At 42.8% G+C, this 13,851-nt stretch overlaps 1 protein-coding gene across 2 annotated transcripts in view; it reads left to right on the forward strand.

Moving 5' to 3' along the window:
* Positions 1–13,851, forward strand: part of LOC311424452 (uncharacterized protein) — a 184,351-nt gene that overhangs the window by 151,181 nt on the left and 19,319 nt on the right. Inside the window, exons 4-6 of one of the 2 annotated variants that reach the window (XR_014686094.1) lie at positions 7,196–7,366; positions 12,331–12,486; positions 13,219–13,361. Coding sequence is in view for 1 of the 2 variants with exons in the window: in XM_084499629.1 (XP_084355755.1) it covers positions 7,196–7,355; positions 12,331–12,486; positions 13,219–13,237 (335 nt within the window). In the remaining variant the exon portion in view is untranslated. The remainder of the gene's footprint in view (positions 1–7,195; positions 7,367–12,330; positions 12,487–13,218; positions 13,362–13,851) is intronic. The other variant, XM_084499629.1, reaches the window with a different exon arrangement.

Below are 13,851 nucleotides of genomic sequence, written 5' to 3' on the forward strand. Positions count from 1 at the left end.
ACTTGAAGGCTGTGGAAACAAGTAGATTGGACAGGATGGTGCAGCCCTGCAGTGGCAGATATTTGTTACCTGCATCCAGATTAAAAAAATATATGGTCTTATATCTTTTGGAATTTAACACCAAAAGGAGTATTTCACTACAGAAAATACAAAGCATCTGACAGTGAGGAATAGTCTCATTCCACTCAAGGGAGTTAAAGCAGTTTATTGAAGTTGTGATTTTAAACTAGTGCAGTTGAAGGGTTGCAAATTGCTGAGTAAATGTTGATTCTTCAACTTCAATCAGATTTGTTTCAGTTCAGTTCAAGCCAGGAAGGAGAATATTTAGCCTATGCTGGGCTAAGCCACTGCAACCAAAATAAAAGTGACCATTGTAAATTTGTAGCAGTGAAGTAAACCAATGTGAAAGTCTGTGAGTAGACAGATTTTTAGAGGAAAGGACTCTCTTTTATACACATTTTCATTGAACCCAGGACAATGGGACCAGGATTACAGGGTGTTACCATGATACAAATGAGACACAGTATTAAGAAAAACAAGTGTTACCATAGAAACAGCTGATAAATGGGCACATGCAAAAAATTTGCCCTTAATTTGCGTGTTTAAATGGGAGGGGAACTATTTTGATCCTGCTTAATTGCAGCTGATCCTCTTTAATTGCATTTTTTTTTTCTACCAAGTCCAACATAGTGGCACAGCAGCAGGATAAAACTTCAGTGGTCTGTGCTCTTACCTCCTGCCACCAGGAAACTGAGGCAAGGACAGATGACTGTGCTAGTTTCCACCAGCAATATGGATTTATCCTTGCCTCAGTTTCACCCATCCAGAAACATTAAGCAGACAAGTGAAAATTAAAAAAAGGCCTGAGGGAAAAATCACCAGTTGCCCACTTCCTTTGCTTGAGTGGGAATAGGATCGGGTCCTATGTTGCAGAGAAGGGGGGTCGTCTTTTCCTGTTTGTCCTTTGCAAGGTGCTAATGCTGATTTTAAGGTCGCGGGAGAAAGAGCTCTGCATTTAGCAAAGCGGAAAAACAGCAGCTAAGTGTGGAGAATCGGAAACCTGATTTGAATAAGAGTAACCAGATTGTAGGAACTTTAAATAGAATGGCAACTAATGTAATTAAAATGAAAAGGTTCAAAGCACATTAAAGGGCATTAATATGCAATAAGGAAATTCTTAACTTGCTATATCTTCAAATGCACAGTCCTGAAGGTGAAAGGAGCAGTGCCCATAAAAGCTGTTCTTGCGGGGAGGGCATTGAGTTCAGTGCATGAGAAAGGTTCAGTTGCAAAAGCCTTCTGTGGAAAGTTTGGTTATTGCAGGATGTTTGGTGTGATAGAGCCTTGATAACAAGTGCTGGGCACACTCACGCCATGGCACAGATTCACGTGTGAGCTGAACAAACCTTTATCTTACAGTGTGATGCACAGTCCTTCAGTCTCTCAAGGTCTGCCAAGGCAGATAAATGTGTATAGATAGGACAGAGAAAGGGCCAGACTGGTTCAGTAGCCCAGTTGCCCTCATGAGCTCCCTTCTGTAATGGCTGGTACCAGTTGCTTCAAAAGAAAGCATGTTCTGCAGTGAACAGCTCTGAAACAACCAGCCTTCAGGGAATTTCCTTCCCAGACTCCCTTGTTAGATGTTAGCTTAAGTCCTTATACCAGATTATGGCCCTAAATATAGCTTCATTTCAGAAGCAGATTGTTTTATTTTAGCAGTAGAAATGGATGACATTTTTTTGGACTGTGAAACAGCATTAATAGCATCACTATTCTAACATTTTTCAAAGCTTCAGAAAACTAAATGAAAAATTCCCATTACATATTATCCTTTCTACATTGAAAGGATTAAAACCAGCTAGTCAACACAAGCCCTGCACGTCCTAATTAACTCCTTTTCTTGTAGCTTTAAATGATTCATTTAAGCTCCCTGCATAAATACACATTTCACTTAATGGAACTGGAATTTTGCCATGGATACCACTCAAAGCAGGATTACACCTCTGTGCATCAGAGTATCTGGGCAAATATAAACTCCTGAAACTCCACAAAGATAGCAACAAATGCTTGGAAGAGTAACAGAAAACAAGAGCTGATAGATGGCAAATGCTCCTTGTTGGGACCGAAATATTTTTGTCTGGAGGTGTCACAGTCACCACTGGGTGGGGAGGCAGACCACACGCGCTCACTCATACCTACACACAGCCTTTGAATATTCTCACAGGAACTATTCCCAAGCATATGCTGAACAGATTAGGTTTTACACAGTGTGTCCCACCTACAGTAACTGCCATATGCCAGATCTCCCAAATTAAGGACTTATATTTCTTTTGCACGATGACAACGCAACTTGTTCTCCTGCAGGAATCCTCATATTCCTGCTCAGGCTGTTGCCTAAGAAAGCTGCTAGACATTTTTTTGGACCTTGCATTTGTCAAGAGCTGCTAGGACATGCTGTTTTCCCAGTGCTGGTGTTTTAACTCAGACGTGCTGTGTGCTAACTGGCTGTTTTAACTATGGGGACAGAGTTCTCCTCCTTGAACCTTAAAAGAGTGCAGCTAACTGTATACCTCTTAAGTATTTTTGTATGCAATCTGATTTTTTGCCTTTTGAAAGGGAATCTTAAAAGAAAAAGAAAGAGAAAGAAAAAAAAAAAAAGAAAAAGAAAAAGAAAAAGAAAAAGAAAAAGAAAAAGAAAAAGAAAAAGAATATAAGACAGTTTCCAGTCCCAGTGGGAGTTGTTTCTTACTGAGATGAATATATAGACGTGACAATAGAAAATGTATAGGCATTGTAGCTACCTTCTAGGTATTGATGTTGTTACAGCATAAAAGAACTCCAGTTTTAATCCCACATAATTGAAAATGATCCTCCCAGGGATAATAATACTTAGGCAGGGACCGTAAGAGTCCAGCTACAGCTTCTTAAAAATAATAGCTTCGTGGTTGAAACCTCTGCTCTGGGATATGCAGTCTCTATTGGACAGCAGTTTTCTTCAGAAAGGACAGCGTTTCCCAGAGTAGAAAATATCTTCTTGCTACAGCAGGGAAATTTCTCCTTCCTCTTCCCCTTGGTTTTGGTTCCTTTACTGGAGCTCTCATGAAATCTGAATCGGGCAGGAAAGACAGAGAGAGGCTGTGATCAGTGAGAGGGAAAAGGGCCCAGGCACAGTGCTGCAGTGCGTGCCACGAGTAGAAGAAGGAGGGATGTGTCTCAGCATTAATAAATGACAATGAATCAGCACTGATGGGCGAGATCTTTGGCTGATGTACATCCATGGAGCTAAGTCAGCGAGTGGACCCAAAGGCGTGACTCCACATACACTGCTATTTTTGTTATATCTGCATCCGGTCCTCTGCATAATTTTTAGCAGTAAAACTGATTTTCTACTTCTCTCAGTTTGCCTGCTAAAGCTCCTATTTTATTATGTAATTTCATTGTCTTGAAGCAGGAGATGAATCCCAACGATTTTCATTCTCCTCCAGCTGCTATTTGCTATTCTATAAAGGAAAGCCAAAACCCAAACACAACCCAGATGCTAAAGTGAATTCTAGAGACTCTGATAGGGTTCAATATTATAGTTTTTAGCCGAGAAACCAGAATATTCTGAATCCAGTGATGGAAAAGTAACTGAAACCATTTCCAAAGGGAGGCACAATAACACTAAAAGAGTAGATAACTAGGAAGTTTTTATAATTGCATCAATTACAGAAATGACCACAGTCCATTTTGTATTTGAAATGAAGTGAAATAGATGTTCTGGGCACAAATATCATCACATACTGACTTATTACTTGATATGAAAGAAATCTTTGGCCCTGATGGCTTTACGGAAGTCTATTTGGGAGTAGTTGGGGTATTTGTTCTGCTGAACAGGAATCTAAGTGTATCTTTCATAGCCTAATGTGTAAAGATATAACATTGACTGGCCTGAAAATGAAGCTGACACCAGACTTCTCAGTGTCATATAAAGGAATGACCTGGATTTTACTACAACTACTGAGATATCAAAGGGAATATATTTGCTAATAATCAAAAGCCCAGACCATAAGTAAGAATCTTATGCAACAAAATAATTAAACCAAATTCCTCTGGGTCCCTGTGTGCCTCATGTCCCACCAGGCAGGAGCTTCCATTTTAATGAGCTGTGTTTGTCAGCCGGGGGTTGTGGTGTGTAATGCCATGGGAGTCAACAGATCGCTGTTCATGCCAGCCTAAAGCGTGTCCCTTCTCGGTGACACCGGAGGGTGAAGTACCCAGGCTGGAACAGAGAGCAAGGCAGAAAATGTCAGTGGAAGAGAAAAGGTGGCAGAAAATGTCAGTGGAAGACAAAAAGTTGCAATATTGTCTTAATTTTGACATGGAAATTTAATGTCATTCAGCTTACGGGGACTCTGTATAGAAATCTCAGTGGGACTGTAGTACTTTGACAATTGCAGGGTACTGCTCGTCAGGTGGAAAATAGGTTCATCGGCCTCATGTTTTTAAGTCGCATACAACTGTGCCTTGAATTAGCCCACTCCCTTCCAATGACCTTTCTTGCAGCATATTTTGGATATTAAGAAGAGCTGGATCTGGGGCAGAGCAGTTCATCCCTCAAGCCAGGAAGCTGAGATGCAGCCAACTCAGAGGAACTTTTTTTTTTTTTTTTTACTTTTTTTTTTTTTTTTTTGGACTGTGCACGTTGCCAAAAGATTAGAAATGACAATCATCAACACGAACGAGAGCCAGGCTAGGACAGGGCTGCCTGCAATAACAGAGGGAGCCACTCTGACAGTGCTGGAAATGCTCCTTCAGGGTTCACGGAGGCCAAGGGGTTCTCAACCCTTTTCGTAGGGTGGATGATGTTTTAGTGCTGAGATTCTCTGGTGAGAACATGATCCCACGGACCCCACCTCTCCTTCCATTGGAAAGAGAGACAGCTTCAGCAGTTGCTTACGTGGGAAGTGACGGTAATGGGAGAGAATTGAATGTAGCTTTAGCTGCCTTTAAATGATTTAACAGCTGGACATAAGGAGATGTGACTGCCACTAAAGTTGTTCCATTGGTTTTAGGAGCTGGACTGGCTTCCAAGCAAGTAAGCCAATTTAAGGGCTTATATATGGTGTCTGTGGAAATCCCAGACCTGAGCACCAATTTGGGACAGTGAGCTTCGTAAGGCCCCAAAGAGAAAGGGAGGTGAAGCCAGCCCCACCGTGCCCCCAGGAAAGTGAGGGCATGATTTGAAGCTTGAATGACATTGATTTTGTTATGATCACAGTTTGATTTCACATGAACTGCCGGAGAGATAGTCCAGCAGAAATACTATTTCAAGCTTTCTCTAGCACTACAGGCCACAGGGAAACAAGGTGGTACTCCAGAAAACCTTCTGCTTGAACCATGGCCCTTTTTTATATTAGCTTGTAAGTCCCAAACTGCACAAAACCCTCCTTGTTAATGTGCATTTTAAGTAGGTAGAGCTTTCAACCAAAGGTCTAAGCAAAATTGGGTGCTGATCCAAAAAAAAATGCTGGGTGTTCCTCAGGGCAAGAAGTTCTGGAACAACTAATAGTTAATAAGTTCATTAGAAACACTTCTGGAACAAGTGTACAAAGAGCATGGTACAGAGGGAAGAAAGCATGCAACTGAAGTTTTCATAGAAATCTGACTTTTTTTTCTTCAGAAAAATATCTTTGCATTTCTTGCATTTCTCTTTTATAAATTCCAGCTCCGTCCATTCCTTCCGGTGTGGGTAATCACAGAGCTTTGTGTTATGCTTAAGAGTTCAGAAATCTTTGTCCTTGTCTAAACTTTGCACTACAGGCCTTGTTTATGAGCTGTCTGGAGAGGATCTGAGACTCAATGGAGCATTGTTCAATAAATAATAAAAGCCAGACACAAGTAGGTTTCTTTTATATGAGGCTTTTCCCATAGGAGATACTATATAAAAAAATCTGATGTATAAGAACATGGATTCTTCCTCTATAGAATATAATTTAAACTCATCAAATTAACTAGCACTTTGACATTGTGTCACTTGAAGCAATTTGTCACATCACATATGAAACATAAAGGCACTTCTTAAGACAGGACCTTGTTGTGATTTAGATTCTTTTATTATCATGCCAGAGGAAGCTGTAATTCATTTGTGTGCCTGTGATATATAAGTGGCACTTTGCTTCATGTTTAATAACAAAAGAATTAAACAGGCCTTTCTGGCCCACCTCACTTGTGCTGAAGAGTCAGATTTGTCTTATGTCCATTCATCTCCTCTCAGTTCATGATAAGTATTGCATGCTAGAGCAAGATAAAAAATACCTGTGCTGTAGTCAGAGTTAATGTAGCAGCTGTTCAGATTTTATTTGCACTTGCTCAAGGCCCAGATTTGATAGTCCTGATAATTACTCCGTTTCCTTCTGGTCAGTAACACTTAGTTTCATCTTCACTGCAAACACAGTTGTTGAAACCAGATACACGATAAAGGCATTTCATGATAAAGGGAGTCAAGCCTCTAATCTTTCTGAAATCCTGTTACTAAGCAGTGCAAGTGGTGACAAACCCATTTGCTCTTCTTGTTCCAGGCAATTCCTGATTTTTTTTGAATAAAATCTGTATCTTCCTGAATCAAAGTAGAAAATTGCAGCCTGTGCTCTTGCATTATTGCTTTTTCTACACTTCTGTGACCCATCTGCTTATTGCACATATCCATCAGCCTCAACCTTTTCATTAGTTCATCTGTTTGGAAGACACAGTGATCAGGTACGAAAAAAGGCTTAAGATAACATGTCATCATCTCTTGGAATATGAGATAAGTGATATTAGTAGTGAAATGTTCCATAAATCATCTTTATCTGCACAGCTGGATGGGATTTAAAGGAACATGGTCAAAAAGACAGGAACGTGTCTTTACCTTTGCATTACTCAAAATGCCTAAGGGGAGACTGCAGCTTGCTGTAACACAGCTTTCATCGTGTTTGCTTGCAGAGCTTGTCCTGTTAGAAACACTATTACAGCCCTACAGTATCACTTCTCATTTTGAACAAAGATATACCATTGGACTTCTTTGTCTGCCAAAACTCTCTGGTTTTGTCGAAATTTTAGTGGCAATAGAAAGCTCGGGAGCAGGTTTCTTCCAAGCCCAGTAACTCACATGCTCTCTGTCATTTTAGGCAGTTCATTTTCCCATAACTCATCTTTGCATCCTTTTTATTCTTAGGAGGAACTAAACTGAGAACATCTGCAGGAGATCACGATACAACCTCACTCGCTTCAACTGCTCAGAACCACAAGAAGAATTTGAGGGGCAGTGCAAAGGTGTTGCTGAGGCTTTTCCACCCAGGCAGAGCTGCTGAGACACCCCAGAACCAGATAGGAAGGTGAGCAACAGGTAAGCAATGAGGACAGGGAGCAAATTTGACCTCAAGCTGGTCTTGGAGGAAATTCCAGGCAGCAGGGTGTTCATAGCCTTAGTTTGGGTGATTTGAGGATAGATACGGCTAAACGCTGGCGTGTCAGATGCCAGGTACTGTGGCCTGTGTAAATCCATGTGATGGATAAATCCCACCTGGAGCTTTAGCCTGTTATTTTCATTAAAACAGCCTCTTTCAAGGATGTGCCGGATTCTTAAAGTTAAGATGGCAAACATAATAAAATAGCTGGTTAAAAAAACACACAGTATCCCAAAGGGCAGTGAAAACAGGGGAACGATTCCTCTTCATTTCAATGAGGTTTGGATATGACCATTGCCTGGCCTGTGGCAGGGAGAGAAGTGGAGAGTAAACACAAATGAGAAGTGGGCAACCAGGTATGTAACTTCTGGTTGTGATTTACCAGTGAATAAGCCCTCTGTTTGGCTGGGGCGTTGAGTAGCCGCATCCACATGTCCACTCTTGTTTAGATCATTCTTGCAGGAAGGCAACTGCATATTTGTGGCAGGCTTAAGTTGGGAAAACTTCAGTCAAACCAGTAAGGATCTGTTCTGTTCTACCAGCAACACCACCAAAAACTATCTGGTACTTTAAGGAGCTTGCACTGCAGATTTCCGTATCTCCGGAATAAAATTGAGTCTTTGCAGGGAGAGGGGGGAAAAAGGAGTCTCAAACCAAAACATTTGGGAAACCACAAAAGGGAGGCTCTGTGGCTAGCATCTATCTTCTCAGCCCAAGCTGGATACGCTGGAGTAGCAAGTCTTACTCAAAGTGGAGAAATTAGAAACAGCCTGTCCTGACAGCTTCCCCACGAGATCTGCCAAGGGCAGAGAACAGCCCCATTTCCAGCTCTGCACCAAGGGGAACGTGGTTAACTGGTGTGGTGCTGAGCACGTGAGCACCAGGATGAATCAAAGACACTAAACAAGCTGCCAGTTAGGGCTTCAAAGTCCTTTAAGAAGAAGCCAGGACAGATACACATCACACCTCTGGTCTAAGGCAGAGTGCTTGAATGGCTGAGGCCGTAACCACAATGGGCTTTGAATTGAGCTTCCAGAAGGATTTACAGTAATGCAGCTCCAACAATTTCAGCATTGTGTCTTCCTAAATGAGTAGAAAATCAGGCCTAATAATGGAAACTTTTCTAAGCAACCTGATACTCCAGAGCCTCCTAAACACTGAAGTAGAGGGATAATAATGGTAATAAAATAAGAGCCATCCTAAAGGCATGATCCAAACTGTTACCAGTCTCATCCAGTCCCTTCTGCCTGCCGTTCACCCCAGATGACTGTAATTTCTTTTAAAAGGGGAGTGTACCTAGAAAGTACCTTTTTTTCTGGTGGCCATATTCAGCGTTTGTAAGGGAGCCTCCATCAGAGGAGGGTACCAGCTGAGACGGGTGAAATTTGAGGACTCCCAGTAAAATAGATGATGCCTACAGTGCATGAGGAAAGGTTCTTCATAGCAATAGAAGATGGCTCCAAGAAGCACTTTCATGCCTCTCTGCCTCATGCAGGATTGTAAGTTTAACTGATCCATCTTTATTAAGTATTTTGAGAGCCTCGTAGTTGCACAGCTGCACCGTATTTACATTCTTATTAAGGAAAGCAGAGTCAGTAAAGGAAGAAAAGGGAGTCTTCAAGACAGCAGCAAAGCGAAAGGAAAGGCGACTCTTTGCAGAATGTTTTCTCAGGTGTGAGAAAGGGGAAGACTGTTTCTAGCCAAAGATATCAAAGGCAGGGAACCCCCTCCCCAGGCTGTTGGGCTGGTGGGGTTTGGTTAGGCTTGGCTCAGCAGCCGAGGAGTGACTCAGAGTGACGGGGAGCGATGTTTTTCATGTGTAATCGGAATGGGTAGGAGCCTTTGTTTGGGAACCTTTGCTACTCCCCGAGCGAGTTCATCTCAGTGAGGTCAGCAGATAAAACATGCTGGAGACAGGTGCAGAAACCTCCCTGAGTTTTTAACACAAGCGTTTTAAATGGTCTTTAGTACTGCTTAGATAAGTCCTGCCCTGTGCCTGTTCTGAGCATGGTTCCCTTAGCAAGAGGGTGCTGAATGCAGTCAAATGGTCTTGTGGTTATGGTGCTAACTCATCCAGGACCCTAAATAATCCACTCCTTCCATTTTTAGACCCTCCCCTGCAAAATGGCAACACCTGCAGTGTCCCTGGAGAAGTGACTGCCTGGGTGTCCACCATCCCCAGCCCTGTGCTGATTTCACAAAGCCTTCAGAAGTTACTTAAGAAGTCAGAATACATAACAGTGCATTGCTCAATAGCTACGCCCCACAAATGTACATGGTTAGGAAGAGAATTTCTCTCCCACATGCAACAGAGCAAGGCTGTTTGGTTTGTGAAGGAGCTTCTCCCACAAGCTTCACCCGCAAGCAAGGTTAAAGAAATAGCATGGCTTGGGACACCTCCTCCTTATCCCTTCATTCTTTGGGCTAAGAGACAGAGACTGAAGGCACTTGGAGGGAGATAAGGAATTTTTAAGCGGGGCTGTGAGTTGCAGCACTTTGAAGTTGCATGGGCTAATGAAGAGAACACTTTGTCCTGGAAAATGGGAAGTCGGGTGGGACCGCTGGCTCTGATGACCTGTTGTGTAGCACTGGCTAATTTGCCCATTGTCTCTCTTGGCTATTTAAATCTGAAGCTCTTGGGGGCACCATATGTATTTACACAATGGGGCCACGATTTCCATAGCGCTCGTGCTAATTATCCAACACAAATAATTAATGGATGGAACAAGTTCTGGCTCCAGGGTTGAGCTTCTAACCACCTGCCCTGCTTATGACTTTAGGCCAACTTGATTGCCGCAGAGTGAACACAATGCCGTCAAGATAGCCCAGCAAATGATCCAACTTTTTGCTAAATATAAAGGCTAAATATCCAGTAATCCTAAACCGCATCAGCCCTTTTCTTCACCTAGGCTGGCTGCATCCTCCTGTAACTGCTAAAAGCAAATAGTCTAATCAAAGCCCAGAACCTTAATGCTATTAACCACTGCTGGATATTACCATGTTGCAAGAACAAGAGCGGCAGCAGCAAGCTCTTGGATCCGTGCCATCGCTTTATTACTTATTACTTATTTTTATATAGCCTTTGGCATGGCAAGAAGTCCTTCTTTAATTATAAACAGGAATGAAGAAGCCACAAGAGGAAATCATACAGTATTGTAGCCGGATAACTGGTACTGCACTGATTACACAGGGGCTCTTATCAAAGCTGACACAGTGCTGGGGCTGTGCAGATATTGTGCTGGAAGCCACAGGCTGTGCGTGGGAGAGAGCCTCGAAGCGGACGTAAGAGCAGTGTAATTCTGCTGAATTGAATTCTCCATGGAGAACTTTTTTGTTTCCTTTTTCTCTCTCTCTCCTTCTCTCCCCCTGCATTAAGGAAATAGGAGAAAAGTAAAGACAAGTCCTGGGAGACGAAGAAATAAGATAAATGTGTAACCTTTTCACTTCTTCTTTCAACATGTCGGGGAGGGGGGGGCGGGGGGAGAGAAGAAACCTCAGTTTGACACAGAGATGAGCTCTGGATAAAGACAGTTGTTTGTGGAGCCATGAGAAAACTCTTGAATCCCGTTTAAGTCTCTCCCGAGAAGTGAATAACTACTGTTTGTTTATCTTGCCAAAGCCTGCTCAGTTCTCTGGAAGGGCTCTCAGCCCCACCTTCTCCGTAGGCTCTAGGATCCTAACCCGTAGTAGCTTCAGCTACTGTTACTCCACCTTGGGCTGTGCTGCTCTCCGTGCTCAGCCTCACCAACACCGGAGGCTGCTCCGAGCGCTCCCGCAGGTCTCAGAGCACATTTGTCTGCAACTCAACAAGAAATCACCAAAGGGCTGCTGGAGCAGAGGCCATAAATCTGCTTTTTTTAATAGTTTCTCCACCAGTAATATGCTTGGAGACTGTGGAAAGTTGCCTTCTACTGTTCTGGATGCTGTTCTCTCCATGGGTAGATGCATCTCTGGGGAGAAGAAGAGCACAAGGCTCTGCCTGTCCCCCTTCAGCCCTGATTTTGTTGGAGCTTCTGCTGGGCACTGCAGTTGTTCACGCTCTCTGTGCTGCTCATTAGGGACTGCACTGGCCCGGCAAAACCTCTGACTGCCCCAAAATATGGGAAAATGCAGGTCTGTCTTCTCCCCTGCATATTCTCTTGCTGAGCAGAAGGCTAATTTCAGCTCTTTGGCTGATAGACCCTTTTCTATCATTTCAGGCTACGAAGCACCTGTGCACTGAAACTTAGAGGTTTGTACCCATGCAGGCACAAGGCTTTAAGCCAGGATGCCTCAAGTGACTGTTACTCCCAATATGATCGATGATTTATGTTTTATTTTGTTTTGTTTGAGGTCAAAAATGAGCCCTGTCTCTGTTTGTACATTTAAATTCTTACAGTGATCTTGCAGCGAACCCTGTGGATGCCTACAGAGGGCCAGAAGCCCCATTAGTTTTGTGGGGTTCTGTATTAGCAAAATGAAGCCTTTTGAGCTTCATTGTCTTGTTTTTTTCCCCTCACTTCCCACTCTTGATTATTTTTCCAGCCAACGCTCATTGAAGGCCCATAAATAATCGTGTCAGAGCTGCAGACATCTTCCAACCCTTTTAATTTTTTTCCAAAAGCCCCAGATACCATCTATGCTGATTGAAGCCAAGCACTGTGGAGGGTTGGTGAACTTGAAGCTTTCATTGCCTACAATCTATAAAGGAATAGAAAGCCAGAACATATTTTTATTGTGCCCAAAGGGGATTCAGATCAAGGGTTTGGATGAACTTCCTTGTCTTTCTTTGCTCCAAGTACTTCTTTCTTAAAACAAAGTAGATAATTTACTAGTGATTTGGGTGATAATGTGGAGCCAAATTCTTGGTGGTTTCCTTCATTTAGTTCCCTCTGCAGAGAACTATGTTCTGGTGACATTTCAGGGCTATGAAACAGAGTCATGGACAGATCCTGCTGGGAGCAGCCGCTCGCACTGCTGTACCTGGGGATTACATCTGCTCAGGAGGGCTCCCAGCCCGTCGGATTGAGCGTAAAGGCAGAGGAGGAGAAAATCCTCCTGAAATTGAATGTGATGACAGGTAAGGGATGAATCACCTGCTTAACAATGGGAGGATTTCAACAGTTTCACTCTTTCTCTAAATCACTGAAAGGACAGTAGTTCTGTTATTTCTCCCCCTCGTTCCTGCATCCTATGTTTGGCATGGGGAGAAGGCAAGGACTGGCTGAGAGTCTCCAATAGTGAGCAGAGTAAAAAGGACCAGTTGGGCACAGAACGAGAATGAAATTCCATCACACATCACTTGCTACATATCCAGTGCTGGCTTGGTGCTGGGATGACGCTATTGCCCTTCTAATGATGTTCAGAAGCATTTCATCCGGAGGTCAAAGCACAACCTCATCTAGGAAGACTGGAGGCACATCCACTGGCAGATCTCCTGTCCTTCCCCTTTGAGGAATGTGCTGAGGGCAGGCCATGGCAGTGTCCATAAAGAAAACCAAGTCCAGGATCAGTGAAACACCTCAGTAGACCAGAGGAGTGCCCACGTGCATGTACCTAAACACTAAAGCAAGCATCACATGGGAAAACATAGCCACGGTCTTCTTTACCAACATACCCAGTTATTATGTAGCGTTCTTCCTCCATTTACATTCCCCAGATTTGTTAGCGATCTATCTATCATACTCCAACTTGTCTTGTACTCCCTGAGCAAAGTAACAATTTATAGTCTCACAAGATGCACTGAAATGAAGATCTATGAGGTTTAGAATTTCCCATTTTATTATTTTCATTTTTATTATTTTTATTACAGAAATAAAAATCAAGCCTGAGTTGCATTTCACTGTTTACCTGCCCTCAGGCCCTTTAAATTGGGACGGGAAAGAGAGAAAATGTGTTTCTGCTGGGGGAGCAGTTTGCCAGCTGGTTCCTATGGGCTTATATTCCCTCTAAGTGGTAAGTTTTCTGTTTGTTTCTTTTTGATCATTTTGTAATTTTCATTATTGCTCATCTTTTTATTCTAAAGAAAATGGTAGGCCATCAAAAGCAACTGCTCAGAGTGGTTTTCAGTGATATGCAAAGCTCTGTCTGAGGTTTTCAGGTGCATCTGATTTGCTAGCTGATTGTGTCTTTGAGTGTTTGGTTTGATTCACACAAGGAAAGAGGTGGTTTCCAAAAAAAAAAAAAAACAACTTGTTTATGGTCTTGGTTGGTTGTCCTGGCTGCCCGTGGTGCTTCTGGTGGTTGCTGCCTTGTCTGAGGTCTGGTATAATTTAGCCCTGAGCTCAGGTGGGATCTCTAAGAACTGTTGTAATACATTTTTTTTCTCTTGAGCAGCTTCAACTAAGAATAGACAAGATGGACAGAGGAAAGGTAGGAAAAACAGGGGCACAAAAATTACATAAATTGCCCGACATTGTGCAGCACAGCTAGAAATAGGCCATGG

Source organism: Aythya ferina (assembly GCF_964211825.1).
Source record: "Aythya ferina genome assembly, chromosome: 27".
Taxonomy (NCBI): domain Eukaryota; kingdom Metazoa; phylum Chordata; class Aves; order Anseriformes; family Anatidae; genus Aythya; species Aythya ferina.